Source organism: Chiloscyllium punctatum, chromosome 17 (genome assembly GCF_047496795.1).
Source record: "Chiloscyllium punctatum isolate Juve2018m chromosome 17, sChiPun1.3, whole genome shotgun sequence".
NCBI classification, from domain to species: domain Eukaryota; kingdom Metazoa; phylum Chordata; class Chondrichthyes; order Orectolobiformes; family Hemiscylliidae; genus Chiloscyllium; species Chiloscyllium punctatum.
In genome coordinates, this window is record NC_092755.1 from 89982540 (window position 1) to 90005247 (window position 22708).

At 42.1% G+C, this 22708-nt stretch overlaps 1 protein-coding gene across 6 annotated transcripts in view; it reads right to left on the reverse strand.

Moving 5' to 3' along the window:
* LOC140488098 (unconventional myosin-XVIIIb-like) overlaps window positions 1-22708 on the reverse strand; it is a 483418-nt gene that overhangs the window by 52824 nt on the left and 407886 nt on the right. For all 6 annotated transcript variants that reach the window (XM_072587853.1, XM_072587851.1, XM_072587852.1 and 3 more), the window contains 4 exons: window positions 15428-15541; window positions 11804-11920; window positions 9542-9625; window positions 3181-3318 (listed from right to left, as the gene is read on the reverse strand). In XM_072587853.1, coding sequence (XP_072443954.1) covers window positions 3181-3318; window positions 9542-9625; window positions 11804-11920; window positions 15428-15541 — 453 coding nt within the window. The remainder of the gene's footprint in view (window positions 1-3180; window positions 3319-9541; window positions 9626-11803; window positions 11921-15427; window positions 15542-22708) is intronic.

Here is a 22708-nt window from a genome sequence, read left to right on the forward strand (position 1 = left end):
TGATGGATTCATGGTCATCATTAGTGTCTAAATTCAATATTATTTTTAATTAGCTTCAAATTCCACCATGGTGTAAATTTGAACCCAGAACAATTACCCGGGTCTCTGGATTAACAATCCAGTGATAATACCACTAGGCCATTGCCTACCCCTAAATTTTCTGTTATTATTCCATATCTGCAGTATTCATTAACTCTGCTGGAGCTGGATGTGTTCCCGCTGAGGGAAATGGAGGAGATGTGATTTGGGTATTGATAGGGTTAAAGCAGTAAGAAGTGTGCGCATATTGGGGGACAACATCAGCAGGATCTGTGCAATGATCCAAGTGAGGTTTCAGTTGAAAGTTGGCATAAGGTCCATAAGGGGGAGCTAGAACAGGCTGGTGAGGAATTACAGTCACACTGGGGTTAAACAGCAAAAGGAAGGGTCTCAGAATAAATCTCTGTTACTATTATTCCATGTATTAATATCCTGGCAGGTTTAGTCAAAACCTTTGTTTCAAAATAAAAATAATCTGACGATTGCAGAAAGTTAAGCAGACAATGGGGGGTGATATAGCTGCAGCTTGGTCGGCTTAGCAATGCATTTGATGATGTTGATAAATAGCCTTTTACTGCATTAGCCCACCAGGTGAACTCCATTTCAGATAAATGGCTAAGATGGATAAAAGGATTTAAAAGATTTAAAATTGCTTGGAGCAATAAATAAAAATGGAATCAAGTTAGCATGTTGAAATATTTGATCAGTGAGGAAGCAGATATTTTATGCTAGTTTCAACTGGTGTAGGAAAACTGGGAAAATGGTACTGTGTAAAATGGAAAAGCAGGTTGTAATATATAGAAAGCAAATTTTTGAAAGAGTTAAATTACACCCAAAGAAGCAAGAATTGTTGGATAAATAACAGAAGAAAGACTTGCAGGGTTTGGGGAAAGATTGGAGATGTGGAATTAATTAATGGCCTGAGCACAGAGCCAACCCAGTTCAAATGAAATGAATTATTTCCTTCCTGCAGTATCATCCTAAAAGATATGATTCTACGATAGGCAAATCAAGAATAACCCTGTGACTATTTGATACTGTTCATCAGAGCACAGTAGCTACTCCACTTAGCAAAGGGATTCATTGTCATGTCGTAACGGGGTAATGAGATTGTTTGAAAGATTATAATTACAGGCCAAATTAAATCTTGATAAGCTAATAACAGAAGCAAGGCAGAAGTTATTAGGAAATGAGAAGCAGGGATCATACCACAGCCAGCAGAAGGTAAAAATACTAAGCAGCTGTAAATCATGGGGGGGTCTGAGGAAAACAAGAACTCAAACCATATAATACTCAGTGGCAGAACCTCAAATTCTAAACCTCACAAACTCGCAAGTGGCGAAGTACATCTCTGAAGCTGAGAAAATTCTTTCCAAAAACAGGGTCGACATATTCACTCAGTATAAAATATGAGCACTGGGGATTGTATAAACAATTGCCAGTTGGAAAGGGTTGCTAATCTAAATTGATTCAATGCTATGTATGGGTATGTCTTAAGCTCCCATACAACTTCTTAGCAGCTAGACTCCCCCTGTATTGCACGCTTGATTCCATGTGCAAACGTACAAGGAAAGACTAGCTTTACCTACATACAGAGTCGAAAGTGTGGTGCTGGAAAAGCACAGCAGGTCAGGCAGCATCTGAGGAGCAGAAGAATCGATGTTTCGGGCCTGATGAAGGGCTTATGCCCAAAACATGGACTCTCCTGCTCCTCGGATGCTGCCTGACCTGCTGTGCCTTTCCAGCGCCATACATCAGAGATTCCAAGACAATTATTGCTCAGCTTCGAAGTAAAATTGTCAACAAAAGATTCACTCAAATAGGGAACTAGGAGAAACATGTAAGTGCCTTAGTGGGCAAGAAACCCTACACCAGCATAAGCCTGGGGCAAATCTCCAATGACATTAGAATCGATATTGGTTGGATGCTTACACTCATTCAAATGTTATCTTGCTGACTACTTTTTTCACATTACACATTACTCATTTATGATTTTATCATAACCAAATAGAAAAACATTCCCCTTTCCAAGAAACCTTGTAATAAATCTTCCCAAAATTCCTCAATCTTGTTCTACCGCTGTGATTTCTAATTCTATGAGTCCCGGGAAATGTAATTCCTGCGCACAGATTAGGATTAGGCAAGGGCCTAGTGATATGACCGATGGAGTTTTAGAATAAATGAATGAATGATTTCATTGTCACATGTAATTTACAGTGAGAAATACAATAAAATACAGTGAGAAAGCTTTTCCACTGTCGCCATGATCTGGCACCACTTTGAATAGTTTAAGAATAAGAAAAACAAGAAAGAAGTAACCAAAAGAGAGTCCATCAGCCTTGAGCCAGCTCAACATCAAAAACACCGACACCACCTCACCACAACCTCCACCGCTGGACCCAATCCATGTTGACATCACCGACCTTCAGGCGCCATCTTTCACCACCAGGCCTACCTCACCAACAGTGTCTCCGTTGATGTAGTGGCAGCCAATTCTGATACCAGGTCCCGTGCTGACCCCAGAAAAGTAAGCAGGGGCTCACTCGAATCCGTGCTGATGCCTTCCAAGCTCCGGACCAGAGTTCAGTAAAGGAAAGGAGAAACAACAAACGAAAAGAGAACAAAGAAAAGTGGTCGGAGCAGACGAGCCCCAGCTCAAGAGCCCTACTCCACCGTCACCTTGACGACATGTATGCCTCATCATCAATCCAGAGACCCAGGTAATGTTCTGGGGACCCAGGTTTGAATCCCACTGTGGCAGACGATGGAATTTGTATTTAATAATAATGTGCAATTAAGAATTTGATGATGACCATAAAACCATTACCATTTATCAGGAAACACCCATCTGGTTCACTAATGTCCTTAGGAGAAGGAAACTGCTGTCCTTATCTGATCAGGTCTACATATGACTTCAGACTCTCAGCAGTGTGGTTGACTCTTAATTGCCCTTTGGGCAATAAGTGCTAGTTCATCCAGTGATGCCCTTATCCCATGAATGAATTAAAATACAGGAATCTAAGTCACAGTATGGATTCATAAGAGATGCCTAAGGTAGACATAGTGATTCGTAGTTGTCTAGAAGGATAGGAAGAGGATTTAAACAGAAACCAATGGTTATAAATACAAAGAAAAGTTTACCTCAAATCTCTTCAGCTGGGCCCTCTGGAACTCGAGTTTGCTCTCTAGATCACAGATAATAGCTTCCTGTCGGCTTACAATTCCTCGCTCCACCATCGAATGTTCCATATATTCTATCCTCTTCTGAGCAATCTGGAGCTTCATAGTTGAGACGATTAATTACACACAGAACGATTAACTTTAACACCAAAGAGAACTGCATAGGTAGTATGACTCTTTGTAACTTAAAAATAAATGGTTTAGAACAGATAGCTGTAACGGCCTGTATTCACCAGAGATACAGAGAGGCTAATTAAGTTGGTTAACGTTTCTGTAGAGGGTGGAAGGATAACATTACTGCCTTTGCAATACATGCTTCAAATGGATAACTTGAAAAGGCTCTGTTTTATATTTTCTAATCAATCTGCTTTGATGTTATTACACACTTGGAACCCAGGCCTCCTGGCTCAGAGATGGGGACACTAGCACCGCATCAAAAAGGTACAAGGTTCTGTTTTATAATGATATCCGAAATGGCTCACTCCTTTTCAAGTCCAATAAGGGAATCAAAATGGGAGCACATTTACCGTTACGCTCACAAAAACAGGAAATGCTGGAGAAAGGCAGCAGGTCTGACAGTATATGTGGAGAGAGAAACAGAGTTGATGTTTTGAGTCCAAAGACCCTTCTTCAGAACTCAAAACATTAATTCTGTTTCCTCCCCACAGATGCTGCCAGTCTTGCAGAGTTTCTCCAGCAATTCCTGTTGTTACTTCAGATCTGCAACGTTTGCAGCTTTTTTTGTTTTATTTCATCATTACAATGATAGCTGTACACTTTGAATATGCAATGGACCCAAACTTTACTCAATTCTAACAGGTTACAGCTATATAGCTGGACACAACCATGAATAGCCAGCCCAATGTGCCATTTCCCTATCTAGTTTCTTATTGGGTTGGGTAAAATAGAAAAATTGAATTATGCTGGTGTCACTCATGAACTTTTCAAACTGAGCCATGACCTGAAACAAAGGTCATGAAGACAATCATCAAATACTCCATTTGGCATGCTTGCCTTCATTGCTTTATCCTTTGAGTATAAGAGTTAGGACCAAGGTTGAGATTGTACAGGACATTGGTGAGGCCTTTTCTGGATGACTGTGTCCAGTTCTGGTCACCCAGTTATTGAAAGGACATTATTAAGCGAAAGAGGGCTCAGAAAGGATTTACCAGGATGTTGCCAATTTTGGAATGTTAGAGTTATAAAGAAAGTCCGGGACATTTTTCACTGGAGCATAGGAGGCTGACAGGCGACCTCAGAGACATTTATTATTTTATAATAGTGAGGGGTTTAGACAGAATTAATGGGAGTTGTCTTTTACCTAGGAAAGGGAATTTCAAGACTAGGGGGCACATTTTTAAGATGAGAGGAGAGAGATTTTAAAAAGATATGAGCGGCAAATTTCTTCCATAGAGGGTGGTTTGTGTGGTTTCTGAGGAAGTGGTGGATATGGGTAAAATTACAATGTTTAAAAAGCATTTGGATAACTACATGAATAGGAAAGGTTTGGTGGGATATGGGCCAGGAACAGGCAGGTGGGACTAGTTGAGATTGGGATTATGGACCCATGCTGTATGACTTTATATTGCAATGTGGAGTGACAAGTCATGTTTGGAGGGTTTGTTTGAGTTACCAAAGATGAAACAAGGTGTCATGCACATATTACTGAGTTAGAAATGGACAATCAAGAGAATTTTCAGTAATGGGTGAGGAAAGATTGTAATGAGCTGGATTCTCTCAATCAAGATTAAATGAGTGGTCAATTGATGAACAAGGTTTTAACCCCGGTTTTTAATAAACGCTCAACAATTTTTTTTTGTATTCTTCAAATGGATCAGAAATTTCAGGATCAAATATCCCAGCTTTTTCAAAAAGAAATTGAACTTGTAAAGACACTTCTTCCAGAGTTTTAAATAAAACTGGTTATGTGCTGAATTAATTCAGCTGCTTGAATTAATTCCATTACCTTTACAGATTCTTAACATTTGGCTTCAAACAGTTCAATGAAAAGTTTGCAGACATCTCCAATTTTACTGGTTTGATAAAGAAACACCTCACAGCATGGTGGCTCAATGGTCAGCACTGCTGCCTCACTGCGCCAAGGACCCGGGTTCGATTCCAGCCTTGGGTAACTCTCTGTGCACAGTTTACATGTTCTCCTGGTGTCTGGGTGGGTTTCCTCCCACAGTCCAAAGATGTGCAGGTTAGGTGGATTGGCAATGCTGAATTACCCAGAGTGTCCAGGGATGTGTAGGCTAGGTGGATTGGCCATGGTTAACACAGGTTACTGGGATAGGGTAAGGGGTTGGGCCTGGATGGGATGCTCTGTGGAGGGTCATTACAGATTCATTCAGCCAAATGGCCTACTTCCACACTGTATGGTTCTCTGATCCAACTCTACTGACACCATACTTAAGTGGATGCTTTGGACTGACAGACTTAATGGGCTGAAGAGCCTTGCTTAATGCTGTAGCCCTCTATGAATAGAATTAATTGAGGGTGAGGCGACTGTGGCTGACAAGGGAAGTCAGGGACAGTATTAAAGAGAAAGCATATAATGTGGCGAAAGACATTGGGAAGCCTGCAAAGACCAACAGAGGACTACAAACGAAGAAATAAGGAGGGAAAATATTAAACATGAGGGTAAGTCAGCCAGTAATATAAAAGAAGATTGCAAGAATTTGTTTAGATATATAATGGGAAATTATTGGACCACTGGAGAAGTAGTAATGGGGAACAAAGAAATAGCTTAGGAACCGAACAAGTACTTTGCATCAGTCTTCACTGTGGAAGACACAAGCAAGCATCACAAACATTCAAGAGAGTCAGGGTCAGAAGTGAGTATGGTGGCCATCACCTAGGAAAAGCTGCTAGAAATACTGAAAGGTCTGAAGATAAATCAATCACCTGAACCTGATGGACTATACCCCAGAGTTCTCAAGGAGATAGCTGAAGAGATAGTGAAGGCTTTAGTAGTGACCTTCAAGGAATCACTGGAGTCTGTGAGGGTCCAAGAGGACCCCTGGAAAACTACTAATGCAACCCCTGTTTAAGAAGGGAGTAAGGTAAATTACAAAGCAATTAGCATGACCTTGGTTGTCGTAAGAGTTTGGAGTCCATTGTGAAGGATGAGATTTCAGAATACTTGAAAGTGTATGTTAAAATAGGGTGAAGTCAGCAATGGTTTCATCGAGAGGAGGTCATATCTGACAAATCTGTTAGAATTCTTTGAAGAGGTAATGAACAGGTTAAATCAAGGAGAGACAATGGATGTTATCTACTTGGATTTCCAGACATTCTTTGACAAGGTGCTGCACAGGAGGCTGCTGAGTAAGAAAAGGGCCCATGGTATTAGAGACAAGGTGCTAACATGATAGAAGCTTGGCTGTCTGGCAGAAAGCAGAGAGTGGGGATAAAAGGGTCCTTCTCAGGATGGCAGCCAGTGACAAGTGGTGTTCCACAAGGGCCAGTGTTATACCTTAATGATCTAAATAAAGGAACTGAGGGTATTCTGGCTAAGTTTGCAGAAGAAACAAAGATAGATGGAGGGACAGGTAGCATTAGGGAGACTGGGAGGCTGCAGAAGGATTTAGACAGATTGGGAGGGTGACAATGAAGTGGCAGATGAAATACAATGTGGGAAAGTGTGAAGTCATGCACTTTGGTTGGAAGAATAGAGGCATGGACTATTTTTTTTAATGGGGAGACAATTCAGAAGTCTGAAGTGCAAAGAGACTTGGGAGTTCTAGTCCAGAACTCTCTCAAGGTAAACTTGCAGATTGAGTCAGTAGTTAGGAAGGCAAATGCAATGTTGGCTTGGACTAGAACGTAAAAGCAGGGATGTACCTCTGAGGCTCTCTAAGGCCCTGTTCAGACCACGTTTGGGGTATTGTGAGCAATCTTGGGCCCATTACCTCAGAAAGGATGTACTGGCCCTGGAGCAGTTCATGAGAATGATGCCAGAAATGAAAGGCTTAACATATGAGGAACATTTGAAGATTATGGCTCTATACTAGATGGAATTCGAGGGGGATCTAATTGAAACTGACAGAATACTGAATGGCCTGGAAAGAGTGGATATTTGGATGATTTCAGATAGTCAACATGGTTTCATCAAGGGCAAGTCATGTCTCACAAACCTCATTGAGTTTTTTGAGAAGGTGACCAAGCATGTAGATGAGAGGAGGGCAGTTGACGTGGTGTACATGGACTTCAGTAAAGCCTTTGATAAGGTTCCACATGGTAGGCTGCTGGAGAAAATGCAGAGGCATGGGATTGAGGGTGATTTAGCAGTTTGGATTAGAAACTGGCTTTCTGAAAGAAGGTAGCAAGTGGTGGTTGATGGAAGATATTCAGCCTGGAGTCCGGTAATGAGTGGTGTGGCACAAGGATCTGTTTTGGGACTACTGCTGTTTGCCATTTTTATAAATGACTTAAACACAGGCATAGGTGGATGGATTAGTAAATTTGCAGATGACACTAAAGTCGGTGGAGTAGTAGACAGTTTGGAAGAATGTTACAGGTTGCAGGGGGACTTGGATAAACTGCAAAATTGGGCTGGGAGGTGGCAAATGGAGTTCAATGCAGCTAAATGTGAGGTGATGCACTTTGGGAAGAATAACAGGAAGGCAGAATACTGGATCAATGGAAAGATTCTTGGTAGTGTGGATGTGCAGAGGGATCTTGGAGCCCAAGTGCATCAATCCCTGAAAGTTGGCACCCAGGTGGATAGTGTTGTTAAGAAGGTATACGGTTTGTTAGGTTTCATTGGTAGAGGAATTGAGTTCCAGAGTCGCAATATCATGCTGCAACCATTCAAAACACCAGCGCAGCCACACTTGGAATATTGTGTACAGTTCTGGTCACCATATTTCGGGAAGGATGTGGAAGCATTGGAAAAGGTACAGAGGAGATTTCCCAGGACGTTGCCTGGTCTGGAGAGAACATCTTATGAGGAAAGGCTGAGAGACTTGGGTCTGTTCTCATTGGAAAGAAGAAAGCTAAGAGGGGATTTGATAGAGACATACAAGATGATCAGAGGATTAGCTAGGGTAGACAGTGAGAGTCTTTTTCCTAGGATGATGATGTCAGCTTTTATGAGGGGGCATAACTACAAATTGAGGGGTGATAGATTTAAGACACATGTCAGAGGCAGGTTCTTTACTCAGAGGGCATTCCACATCCTACCTCCCAATGTAGTTAACTCAGCCACATTAGGGAGATTTAAACAATCTTTGGATAAGCACATGGATGATGATGGGATAGTGTAGGGGGATGAGCTGAGAATAGTTCATAGGTTGGCACAACATTGAGGGCCGAAGGGCCTGTTCTGCGCTGTATTGTTCTATGTTCTATGTTCTAAGATGTTTCCATTGGCAGGAGACACTAAGACCTGAGGGCACAGCCTTAGAGTAAAGGGAAGACCTTTTAGAACAGAGATGAGGAGAGACATCTTCAGCCATACAGCCGTAAATCTATGGAATTCATTGCCACAGAAGGCTGTGGAGACCAGGTCATTGAGTATATTTAAAATGGAGACAGAGAGGTTCTTGATTGTAAAGGGAATCAAAGATTATGAAGAGAAAGAGGAGAATGGGGTTGAGAAACTTATCAGCCATGATTGAATGGTAGAGCAGACTCAATGGGCCGAATGGCCTAAATTCTGCTCCTATGTCTTATGGTCTTATGATCTTGCTCTGAATAATACATTCATCTTTGATCTTCAGAAGACATTAATTCTTGAAAGAATATCAAAACTATATGCTGCCCCCTATAGGTCCATTACTGTAGCATAAAGGAGACATGGATGTGTTTTTTTTTAAGATTCCCGACAGTATGGAAACAGGCCCTTCGGCCCAACAAGTCCACACCGACCCTCTGAAGAGCAACTCACCCAGACCCATTCACCTACATTTCCCCTCTGACTAATGCACCTAACACTACAGGCAATTTAGCATGGCCAATTCACCTGACCTGCACATCTTTGGACTGTGAGAGGAAACCAGAGCACCCGGAGGAAACCCTCGCAGACACAGGGAGAATGTGCAAATTCCACATAGACAGTCACCCGAGGCTGGAATCGAACCTGAGACCTTGGTGCTGTAAGGCAGCAGTGCTAACCACTGAGCCATCATATCACCATTCAATATGAACGTAAGACTGAAGCTATTGTCAATTTGCACAAAATGGGAATAGAAGGTGCAACAGCTACGAAGTCGATATACGGTCTTAAACCCAATGAAATGTTAATTGATCTCCGAACATCAATTACTCCCACAAAACTAACTATAAAATTACCAACTTGAGCATTAAAGCCTCTTACCTTTTCTTCAAAACTTTGCTTTTCCTTTGTAGCTTCTTCCAATTGACCTTGTAGCTCCTGTATCTGCGCAATGTCATTGGATGACTGCTCATAGAGAGTGAAACAACATAGAATTTGATAAATTAGACTAAAATTAATATTGACAACAAATAAAGTTTCTTTTAATATGTATGAAACTGCAGCAACTCCCCTGAAAAAAAGCTGCTGGTTAGTGGAAAGATTTTCGGCAGCTTGTGGACAGAGCTGGACAATGTTCAGGCTTGGGCTAATGAGTAGCAAGTAATATTTGCAGCACACAAGTGCTCAGCAATGACAATCCAAACAAGAACATAACCATCACCTCTTAACATTCAATGTATTACTATCTCTGAATCCCCCAGAACCAATATCCAGAGGCAGGGTTCTGAGCAGAAACTAAGATGGACCAGCTATATCAACATCATGGCTACAAGAGAGATCAGAAGCTAGAAATTCCTGAGTTTTCAAAGCTCCCCATCATCTAAATGGCACAAGCCAAGATTATGATGGAATGCCCTGCTCTTGCTTGGATGAGTGTGGTTCCAGTAACACAAGAAGCTTGACAGCTACAGGACAAAATAATCCACCTGATTGACATCTCACCCACTTCCTTGAACATTCATTCCCTCTACCACCAGTGCACAGTGGCAACAGTGGTTAGCATCTACATCAACATTCGAAGGCTCTTTGTGTAGTGCCTTCAAAGCTCACAAACACTTTGAAGGACCGAGACCAGAGATCTGTAGGAACAATGCCATAAGAAATATCCTCTCAAAGTCAAACGCCATCCTAACTTGGAACATATCACCATTCTTTGACCATCCCAGGTCTCAAAAATCTGGAACCTGCTTCTTAACAGCACCCTGTGTGTATGTGTACATTGGCTGCACTGAGTCAAAGAAGTAATTCATTGCAACAAGGATTATTGGGGATATGCATTAAATGTTGGCTTTGCCAGTGTTACACAAATGCCCTTAATAAACATTTTCTAAAATGGGGGGGTTATTTGATGACCATTTTTTCCCAGATGATGCTCCTATCTTCCTTCTTACCCCCACTTTTTCTCTTTTAGTTTGAAACATATGCTTACAGGTTGTATCAATTTTATTTGGATCTATCTTGTGAAGCACCTTGGGTTCTGTTTCAGAAATAATAAGCAGATGCACATTGTTGTCATTGTCGGAGACTACTCTGAATAATGAGGGTCAGTACGCCTTGAATGCAAGTTGCTAAACCCACAGACCTTGCCATTTTGAAACACAAGAGCAACAGATGGATGAGGACGTCATCATTACAGTAGTCCCCTCCAATTCACATGACATGCAGCCTCAAAGGTACACTCACTATTCCTTGTCTCTCACTGAGTCATACATCTGAGTCAAACAGAATTGTGGGTGCGTCTATACCACACTGACTGCAGCAGTTCCAGAATGCAGCTCTCCACCAGGGCAATAAATGCTGACCTTGTCAGTGACATTCAAATCCCTTAAGGATAACTCTAAAAATGCAGGAGCTGCTGGGTTGAAAGGAGTGGTGGATTTTGTGTAATGTCTGAAGAAATCCCTATGGCTTTAGTCAGCTGATCTAATCGTCTGATGATGCATTTCTGTTGTGTCTTGGCTCAAACTTGGACTCTCATCCTTGCTTAACAAAAACAGGCACCTCCTACAACTAAGTAAAACCCCTTCACAACTGCCCTCCACTACAATTTCATGCCCTGACCTCAACAAACTCAGGAGGAATGCAGAAGTAAAACATTCCTGGAATGCAAACGTCATAAACAGAAATATTACCTTTCTTGCTCTGTAAGGTAACCTTTCCTCCCTATTGTGAGGTAATTGAATTTACAATAACTTCGAAAGAAACAAAATTGATTTATGGTTCTGTGAATGTGCATGACTGATTCTTAAACATTAACAGAGTTTTAATATCATTGTCAATCAATATCATAAAATCACACGTTAATAGATCAAATGATGAGCGACAAATCATCTTTGGGTTTTGGGACAGAAGTGTTTGCAGCAGTGTTTCTTTATTTTCAGAATGTGCCCCAGATGGAGATGCATGAAGTCTGCTGACTGAGCTGATGCTGAGGATATATTGAAAGAAATAGGACAACATTCCACATTTGGTGTAATCAAAATGAAACAAAGCACAAAGGACCAATCTGTTCACCGCGATGAGCATGATCCGATATAAACAACAGGAACCTGCGAGCGTAAATCAACAATTTAGTCTGCTTACCTGAGCAATCAGGTCCTTGTGTTTCTTCATGAGTCCATTCAGATCCTCCTGGTCTTCTTCAAGCCGTTTCAGTAGATCAGCCTTTTCATGCTCCAGTTGGTATAACTGCTCATCAACCTACCGTCAAACAGACACAGACCTCAGCGAAGGATGGACTAACTCACATTTAGCTCTTCATCGTTATCCTCATTCATAATCCTATTGTAATCCTATATCCGTCATAATCATACAGGAATCCTATATCCTCCATAATCATATAGTAATCCTATATCCTCCATAATCCTATAGAAATCCTATATCTTCCATAATCATATAATAGATACCATATGTAGATTATCCAAGGATTCTCCTCAAATTCAACACATTCGTGCATTTTTCTTTCTGCTATTTCAGCAACTTCAGGAATCAAATATTCTGGAAATCGGGGAACTGACGACTCTCTGCACCTGATCCACACAGATGTTAGCTTCTACAGACTGACTAATCCAAGGTTTCCAATAATGTCTCCCCCTCCCATCCCACAATTGGGGGTCTGAGCATTTTGCTGATTCACAATTATCGGTTTGGAAGCTGGAAAGAGCTCCAAGTTCCAAAGTTCAGTCCAAAATTGTTCAAGCTGGGACTGTATGGTGTGATTGACAAAGAAATTACCAGCACATACGTTGAGAGAGAGGTGGTCTATCTAATGGTTTGCACAAACATGTGGTTATATTTTGTCCATCAAAGCTTGTACCCTCTTCATCCGATAACACCAAATACTGTCCATTCAAACAGGTTGTTTGTTCACTGTTTATGGACTGAGGGTCTTTTCTGTATGGTATGATTCTATGACTTGCCCACAATTTCTCAATAATGTTTATGGTCAAATACCCTCTGTGTTGCATGACACATCTTCCCTCACTCGCTCACATTGTCAGACATCCCCCCCACAACCCCATCCCTACATCCCCTTCGTGCTGCCTCTTCACACCTCAACATCTTCCCCTTAATGCCCAGCCCTAATGCCACTCACTTGTATCTTACTCATTTGCCCCCACTATGCCATTACAGGAAAAGACATCCCACAACAGGGAAGAGCAATTCCAACGAGTAGGGGTGTCAGTGCCAGATATCTGTGTCCTCACCCCTTCCAAGGAAAGGATATTTGCCCTCCCAGGTAAAGATAGAGACCATTCCTGCAGAGATTCATGGAAATCTATATCCCAACAAGTAAGAACCACTTATCATTCCATTGCAACACTCACACTCACCATCGGTCACTACAATGTATTAAACACCACCATGAAGCAGTGCTTGCAAGGTCTTTTGTCCCTTGTGTCATCCTGGTACACCCATCTACCCCAGGCCCAGCCCAACACCCTCAGAGGAAAGGTCTCTGGCCTCACTGCATGTGAGTACAGAGATATCTCGCCACATCGCTTGAGAAAAGTGGACAAGGTGCAACAAGGTGATCTCAGCGTCGAGATGGGCCTCGCCAGCATCTCTCCTTTTCTATCACTCTTCTCACCTACCTCACATCACTGCGAGGATTCCATCCACAATCTTTACACGTGGATAATTTAAAAGCTGGCTACTGCTAGAATTACCCAGTGTACCTAAGGTCTGTCAATGGGCCTGTACGGGCTTTGCTTCTCCAATGGCTATCTCCTCTTGCCAGGGCTACAGAGATATGGAAAGAGTAAGGTTTCTTTTGGATGGGCTGCCAATCAGGCAGAGATGCAGAAGAAGAGGACCCCATTGTTGCTGTCTACCTCCCACCTTTCCTTAATAATGCTGACAGGCCCCAGGACAAAGTGAGGCTCTATTGTGAAAATGGGCTTTTTCCCTAAATTTAATACCAACACAGCCAGGGCTGGTTGTGCTATGAACAACAGTCCAGCAGAGCCAATTGCCATTGGTCATTTTTGCAGTGAACATGGACTCCCTCAGTGTCGTGCTCCATTTTACAGTGCAACTGAAATAGGGGTTTTCCAAACATGCAACCCTGACAGGACAGTCATGCAAACTAACCACTGATAGAGAGTGAGGACTGCAGATGCTGGAGATCAGAGTCGAAGAGTGTGGTGCTGGAAAAGCACAGCCAGTCAGGCAGCATCCGTGGAGCAGGAGAATTCCTGATGAAGAGCTTATGTCCGAAACATCAACTGTCCTGCTCCTCGGATGCTGCCTGACCAGCTGTGCTTTTCCAGCACCACACTCTTCAACTTTAACCATTAATAATCACTAGTGAGTCCCTGCATTAGGAAAAAGACTAGTTACTCCTTAGTGCAGGAACAAGGGCAGCACGTGGAATTGTTTTATAGAGGAAAACCACCAGCAGCTCGAAACAACGGAGCATTAATGAGCAGATGGAAACAATTCTCTTGGTGAAAGGTACATGGGACAGAAGAAAGATACTTAATGAAGACATTAATGGAAATGATTCAGACAAGACCCTAAGATGAACTGAAGGGAACTTCATGCCTTGGGAAAGAGCACAGTGTGGATACCAGAGGAAAGAAATGAGATAAATCTCTCCCAGATTTTGAGTTAAATTGGGAAGGTTCGTGTTTTGTGTTCGGGGTTTTCTTATTGCCAATACAAAACCCATAATCAAAGTTTAGCTGTGCTAAACCATCAGAAACAGCCTAGGCAGGGGACACCAAACTTTTATTTTACATGAGAAAGGATAATTCCTTTTGATGTTGCGCTGACAAGCTAATGGGAATCAACTGAGATGCATGCAATTGATGTGACAGCTTTAGGATTGTGTGTTCACAGAGGCGTCAGCATATCACGCCATCACAAAACAGAAGCAAAAAGGAAATCAACGCAAAATGGAGCTGAGTGGGAAATCTCAGATACTCTTTTTTTTCCCCTTCGAAGCCTTTCGACTTATTTAAGTATTTGGGAAGGGTAGGTGTCAAAAAGACAGGAAAGAGATTGTCAGGTACTACAGAAAAGGCTTTCAGTTCACCAAATCCGAACTTAATGAGGCTGGTTTAACACACATAGGGAATTAAGCTCTGCTTTGATTATTTTCTTCTTTCCCACAGAGCACAGAACAGCAATGTCAGTTTTAAGATGAGGTCTAGTTATTTAAGTAGTAAATCTATAATCCTACAGCACTGGGTATTCTACCCACTTAATAAATGCAAGTCGGCCAATCACATGAAGGAAAACTTGGGTATTAGAGCTTATAATTCACTTGCAATAATAACTGTGTGAGAAACGCCATGGTGTCACTCCTTAATATTCGTGCAAACGGAGGAATGAGAAAGGTTGGAGTTAAGTATGCAGCAGTCGAGAGTGTGGTGCTGGAAAAGCACAGCAGGTCAGGCAGCATCGAAGGAGCAGGAAAATTGATGTTTAGGGCAAATGCCCTTCATCAGGAATGAGGCAGCCTCATACCTGATGAAGGGCTTTTGCCTGAAATGTCAATTTTCCTGCTCCTCGGATGCTGCCTGGCCTGCTGTGCTTTTCCAGCACCACACTTTCAACTCTAATCTCCAGCAACTGCAGACCTCAGTTTTGCCTTAGGTATGCAGCAGCCAGTAGCTGAGAAAGATGAATCATCTGGTAGTCTAGCGAAATTGGACAGTGGACTGAAGACTGAAACACAAGAGAAGGAACAAACTTTCTTACCGTGTTCTTGTCCCTCTGAGTATTTTCCAGCTGAACATGGAGGTTTTCCAATTCCCGCAACGTAGATTTGTAAACCTTCTCTGTTTCTGCACAGCAAGCCACGCTTTCACCTAACTAGTGAGGGAAAAGTAGAAAAGGATTTTGGAATGTTAACTCGACAAGCCGATAATTTGATTGTAACCACAAGAATCTTGCTCTTTCCATTTCAGCAAATGACAAACAGCACAACCGTGCACCGAAGTATTGACTGCAAGGTCTCAGGGTACAAGAATGTACCCCCTGTTACACAGTGAAGTGAGGTTCCCATCTCAGCCAAGTCATTTGGAAAAGGCTTCAGAAACATCAATATGCACCAAAACAGAAGATTCATTTCATAATGGGTTCCACCCCACACATTTAATAACCTGAAGACAATCGCTACATAAATGATAGTCAAAAATTGAGAGCCAAAGGCACAGAATATTGCTCCAATTATAAATCCCCACCAATCCACTATGACCTTTTACTCTCCACATTGATCAGTTCCCAATAAAGTACTAAATGCAATAATGCAATTTATCTTGTCGCATAAAGTAGTTGATGACTTCAAACAATGATCGACAAATCTCAAAACCCATTCTCAACAAGAATTTTGGTTCTTTTTCAAAATATTTGTTCATTTCAAACTCAAATACCTTGTGAAAGTTTGTTTCACATATCGACCTTGGCTTCAGCATAGATACCATTTTTCCCAGGCACCAACAGTTCTGATGAAGAATCACTGAACTCAAAATGTTAACTCTGCTTTCTTCCCACAGATGTTGCCAGACAGGCTGAGTTTCACCAGCAATTTCTGTCTGAGTTCCACTTCTGCTGTGCAGGGGAACTATCCCTTCTAACCTCCCAAGGAGGTTAAATGTTGTAATTTCTCTCAATTCTACCACATCCTCTAGTAGCTTGTTCCAGACATGTACCACCCTCTGTGTGAAAGGGTTGCCCCTCAGGTCCCTTTTAAATCTTTCCCCTCTCACCCTAAACCTATGCCCTCTAATTTTGGACTCCCCTAACCCTGGGATAAAGACTTAGGGCATTCAATTCATCCATGCTCCTTGTGATTTTATAAACCTCTACAAGGTCACTCCTCAGCCTCTGCGCTCTGGGGAAAAAGCCCTATCGTTGAGTTCTGCACTCAGGACCGCAGCACAGGCTGCATTATATACCTAGCCCCCTAATGTCCCTGAGAGCTAGCGACCATGAAATCAGTGAGAATGACATCTTTCCTACTCTCGAATCTCTATTAGAAACCTTTCACCGTGTTACATCATGACCAATTGGGTGTATTTGGGTTTTTAGCTAGAAATTGGATGAACAAAACTTGATGAAAGTTAGAATTGGCCCTGAAAAATAATTTTAATGTAATATGAGATTTAAGCACACAGAAGGCACAAAAATCATGAAGCAAGGGTTCTTTATTCAACTAGCATCACTTCATTCTACGCAGGAATAGAATTTAAGGAATTGCCTGGAACTCTTAACAGTACAGACAGGGAGTCCACATGGGTTACTTGGAGGTAACAACTTCCTTTGTCTGTCTATTCTCCCTTCTCATCTCTTCACCAAATACACTGTTGCTTTTCTAATGAGAATCTACTTGACTGCTATAGTAACCTTTCCTCATTATTCCCATCTGCTAGAAGAGATCGTGGGAGACCAGCTAACTCCCTGGCTCAGTGTTCTCCATCATTATAGCCACCTGTTACTGGAGGTTAGACTTTGAGTGGATTTTCTGAAAATTAAAGTAGACTTTTGTCAACGAGAGTCATAGAGGTGTACAGCACAGAAACAGAGCTTCTCATGTACATGATCAAAAACTGACCACCATGGGAAATAAAAATAAAACTGACGGTCTATCAAGCTAGGCCTAACTCTATGCTAGCATCAGCTTGGATCATAATAAAGTTAAGGAGTGACTCAATCAAGGAGTTTAAGATATTAAGGTGAACAGATAGGATAGATACATGGAAATGTTTTCCCACTGGTTGGTAAATATGAAATTAAGGCAATAACCAGTAGTATCCATGACCAAAAGAGAAAATGCTGGAAAATCTCAGCAGGTCTGGCAGCATCTGGAAGGAGAGAAAAGAGCTGATGTTTTGAGTCTAGCTGACCCTTTGTCAAAGCTCTCTTCACCTTCTCTCTATGACTCTAGAATCCATGACCAGCAGGTTCTCCCATGTGAATGCAAGTGAAGGTGTAGTCACTGCTGGCGACAATTGGATCTATCCTTTTCTCTGTCATGCTGGCTCTCCACTTAGTCTCAAAGGACTCTTTAGCATTCCTGATGTAGCATCAGTGGGTTTCCTAACCTATCACCTGTGCCTCTCACTGGTGAAGGTTAACATCACACACAGTTAACAATTGTTAATGTTAGAGATTAAAGTTTGCTAGATTTTGTTAATGAGAATGGCTAGGGCATTAGGTCACAGCTGAACCTTGATCCTATTGAATGTTGGAACAGATTCGAGGAGCTAAGTGTTCCCATATTCCTATGGGTGACAGGAAACTAAAAAGTAGGCAAATTAGATAATATCAATAATAAATTGCACCAAGGCCAAGTGTTGAAATTTGGAATTACTCAGCTGATCAGACAGCATGAGAAAGAGAAAGACAACATCGTGCATCATATATTTGAGAAGAGGACAACAGTAACTAGACAATAATTCATCATGTAAATACTTGGCAAGCTCTGTAGAGGAAGCTGCATCATAAATGCAAGTAGTTTTATTCTGTGCACTAGCCAGACAGAATGAAGGGCTCCACCAAAAATCAATCTTTTCAATTGCAGTATATTTCCAACATTTTATTTTCAGACTTCTAATAATGATGGCTTTATCTAAGTGATTAGGATTCCTTTAACAATGAACACATCAATGGACCATGTCATTGTGATTTATTTTGATTCATTTCTACGAAAAAAACTTTAACTTAACCTGAGATTGTTCTTGTGAAATTATTTTCCACTTTGACATCACATAAAGAACATTTTTGTGTGTATATTCCAAATCATCAAAAAAAGCTCTACCACCAACAAACTGATGACAAAATATTAGGCCATGAAAGGTCCTCTCAGTCTTGATGGTCTAAACTGGCTCCCGTCTCCCACTGGAGACTTGATGGTCTAAACTGGCTCCCGTCTCCCACTGGAGACTTGATGGTCTAAACTGGCTCCCGTCTCCCACTGGAGACTTGATGGTCTAAACTGGCTCCCGTCTCCCACTGGAGCAAGATCAAAGACCGTTTTGCGGTTTCAGCTTATGCTACCTCAATGTATTATTTTCTTAGAGGTCACAGAGAGTGTCAGGTCATTATAGCACCAAAGGAAGCCTTTTGATCCACCACTTTGATTCCAGTTCTTTGTGGAGCAGCCCAGTCCGTCCCATTCCCCAACTCTATGCTTGTAGTCTTTCAGCGTCTTTTTCCTCAAATGCCCGTCTAATCGGACTTAAAATTGTGCTGGTGGGGGGGGAGGGGCATGGCCTGAGGAGGAAATCCAGAAACTCTGGTCAGAGTTTCACCTAATGTTCCCAGTTAAATAAATGTCAATGTAAATGATTCCAATATAATTAGGGAACCACGTGTAGCCTTGCATTGTGCAAGAAATGATCCACTCCATTCTTTGTGTCTACTGTCAGAACTTTTGAAAACTCCTTTTGCCTGGCATTCAACCAACAAAGGATCCACATTAAATTTTGCCAGGTTTCTGTAACAACTGTTGGGCTTGTTGGGGACAGGGAAGCTAGGAAAAATTCCAAATTTCATTGCTTTCTCTGGTCCTCCATTCTTTCTTTCTACTGCACTCCACTGCTTCAACTAACTGCTGGCGAAGTCTGGAGCCATTTTAATGCGACACTTTGAAGCTCCCTCTCAAATCCCCACTGCCTCTCTTCCCATGTTACAGCAGTTGTAACAGTTCCAAAAGAATAGGCAAAAGTGAGGACGCAGATACTGGAGATTAGAGTCGGGAGCGTGGTGCTGGAAAAGCACAGCAGATCAGGCAGCATCTGAGGAGCAGGAGAATTGACATTTCGGGCAAAAGCCCTTCATCAGGAAGGACTGACAATGACTGAAAAGTATATAGAGGCCTCCTGGGATCATGAAAGGTCGTAAATGATGCAATTTGTTTTGCACTGTGCTGTTTTATAATGCCCCAGTGAGATATATGTGGTACTTTTTCACATTCAAGGTGCTATGTAAAGACAAAATGTAGTTGTTGTAGCCCACATTTTTAAAAAAAATTCTCAAAACACATTTACAAGAGACTCAGTGGTTAGCACTGTTGCCTCACAGCCCCATCGGAGCCTATGTTCGAATCCAATCTCAGAAGAGTGTGTGGAGTTTGCAAATTCTCCCCATTTCTGCGTGGGTTTCCTCCAGGTGCTCCTGTTTCCTCTCACAGGCTAAAGATATGCAGGTTAGTTTGGCCATGTTTAATTGCCAATAGTGTCCTAGCTAGGGAAATACAGGGTTAAAGGGAAAGGCTAGGGGGATGGGTCTGGGTGGGATGCTCTTCAGAGGGTCAGTGTGGACTTGATGGGCCGAATGGCCTGCTTCCACACTGTAGGGATTCCCTGATTCTACAGAACATGCTCCATCTCTCCCACAAAGGCTCAACACAATCTCCTTCTCCACTGAGAACCACCATGGACTATTTCCTATGGCTTTACATGGTTAGAAATTGTACAAACTTTGTTTGATGTTGTTTAATGATCAATGTCATGCTGTTGTTCCTTAATGTTCACAGCTAGTGTTGACTGGTGATTGAGGAGCACAATTTGAAAAAAAATAGATTCCAACACCAGAAGCTAATATTTTATGGAAAATGGTGAACTAAAAATGCACAATACTTCACCATTTCAGGCAGCTTTCCTTCAGATTGTTCAAATAAATCACCTTGAGAGTTTGTAAGATAAATAGATATTATTGGTCAGTGCTAAGTTCCAAATACACTCTGGGAACAGAGTAAGCAATCTTACTATAAAAAAGAAGTGAATATTAACCTGTTAAAGACTGTGAGAATGTTATGAGAGCATAATTATAATACAGGCACGCCCACGGTCCATACGCAAGTCAATTTGTACGCAGGTCAGAATACAATGGAATGACAATGTAAAGGACCCATTTGTAAGGAAAGGAAATGTTAGGTCTTTATCCCTGTATGGGACTGCGTTTGTAATGAGTGCTCGTAGGTCAGATGTACACAATCAGGGAATCCCCCCCCCCCACCGCCAAGATATTTCTGCAAAATGGTTAGCAAATTGATGATATCACTCTTTCATCAACAGAATGCAGTTAGAAGTTACAAACACATCATTTAGTGTAATGTTTGATTGTCACCATGTGATGAAAGCTCATTATAGGTTATTATGATTATTATTTGGAAACATGGGCTCCAAAGTTGAAGAACAATGTAAAGCTATAAGTTTAATTTGTATTACTCTATTACATGGATTAAGAAAGAAATGGTTTTCAGTTTTAATTGGTCTGTCAGTGATACCAGGGTGTGTGGAGTTTGTTACCACATGCATTTTTAATCAAGTTTCACAGCATTTAAGTAGGGCTGCGGAGTTACCAGTTCAATGTATTAAAAAAAAGTCAAGAATATTGGGCTATTGCCAAGCAACTTTGTGGGCAACGACACCAGGAGGCAGAGACAGAAACATCGAGAAAGTTAGTGAGCTAGAGTGCAAGGTCATTTAGAGAAAAAGAGATACTCAACAGCAAAAACACCATTAATTTAGCAATCCCTGAGCCAAGTCAAAAAGAAGACATGGCTGTCTCAGACGTCACGAAGAGAAATGGTCCAGAAGCAGACAGCTGTGATGTCAGGGAGCAAGATATCCGACGTATCTGCTGAAGGCATGCACTTAAGCAACACATGTTAAGGAGTGAGTGAGCTGAGTGAGCAGCTTAATAAAAATGAAAGAATTGTGAATTCTATAAATCAAAAACAAAATTGCTGGAAATGATCAGCAGGTCTAGCAGCATCGATGGAGAGAAATCAGAGTTAATATTTCGGGTTGAGACATTCCGTACTATGAGGTAGAGAATTTATATTCACTGCAGCCTCAGCAATACGAAGGCCACACTATAACCCTGGGCAATGTGAAGGTCACATTATAACCCTGGACAATATGAAGGCCACACTATAACCCTGGGCAAGGTGAAGGCCAAACTATTACCCTGACCAATGTGAAGGCCACACGAAAACCCTGGCAATGTGAAGACCACACTATAGCCCTGAAGAATGTGAGTGCCACACTATAACCCTGGGCAGTGTGAAGGCCACACTATAACCCTGAGCAATGTGAAGGCCACACTATAACCCTGGGCAATGTGAAGGCCACACTATAACCCTGGGCAATGGAAACACCACACTAGAAACCTGAGCGATGTGAAGTCCACACTATAACCCTGAGCAAAGTGAAGGTCAGGTTATAGACCTGAGCAATATGAAGGCCACACTATAACCCTGAGCAATGTGAAGGCCACAGTATAACCCTGGGCAATGTGAAGGCCACACTATAACCCTGGGCAATGTGAAGGTCACACTATAACCCTGGGCAATGTGAAGGCCACACTATAACCCTGGGCAATGTGAAGGTCACACTATAACCCTGGGCAATGTGAAGACCACACTATAACTCTGGGCAATGTGAAGGTCACACTATAACCCTGGGCAATGTGAAGACCACAGTATAACCCTGGGCAATGTGAAGCCAACATGTAACCCTGGGCAATGTGAAGGCCACACTATAACCCTGGGCAATGTGAAGGCCACACTATAACCCTGGGCAGTGTGAAGGCCACACTATAACCCTGGGCAATGTGAAGGCCAAACTATTACCCTGGGCAATGTGAAGGTCACACTATAACCCTGGGCAATCTGAAGGCCACACTATAACTCTGGGCAATGTGAAGGTCACACTATAACCCTGGGCAATGTGAAGACCACAGTATAACCCTGGGCAATGTGAAGCCAACATGTAACCCTGGGCAATGTGAAGGCCACACTATAACCCTGGGCAATGTGAAGGCCACACTATAACCCTGGGCAGTGTGAAGACCACACTATAACCCTGGGCAATGTGAAGGCCAAACTATTACCCTGGGCAATGTGAAGGTCACACTATAACCCTGGGCAATGTGAAGGCCACACTATAACCCTGGGCAATGTGAAGGTCACACTATAGCCCTGGGCAATGGAAACACCACACTAGAAACCTGAGCGATGTGAAGGCCACA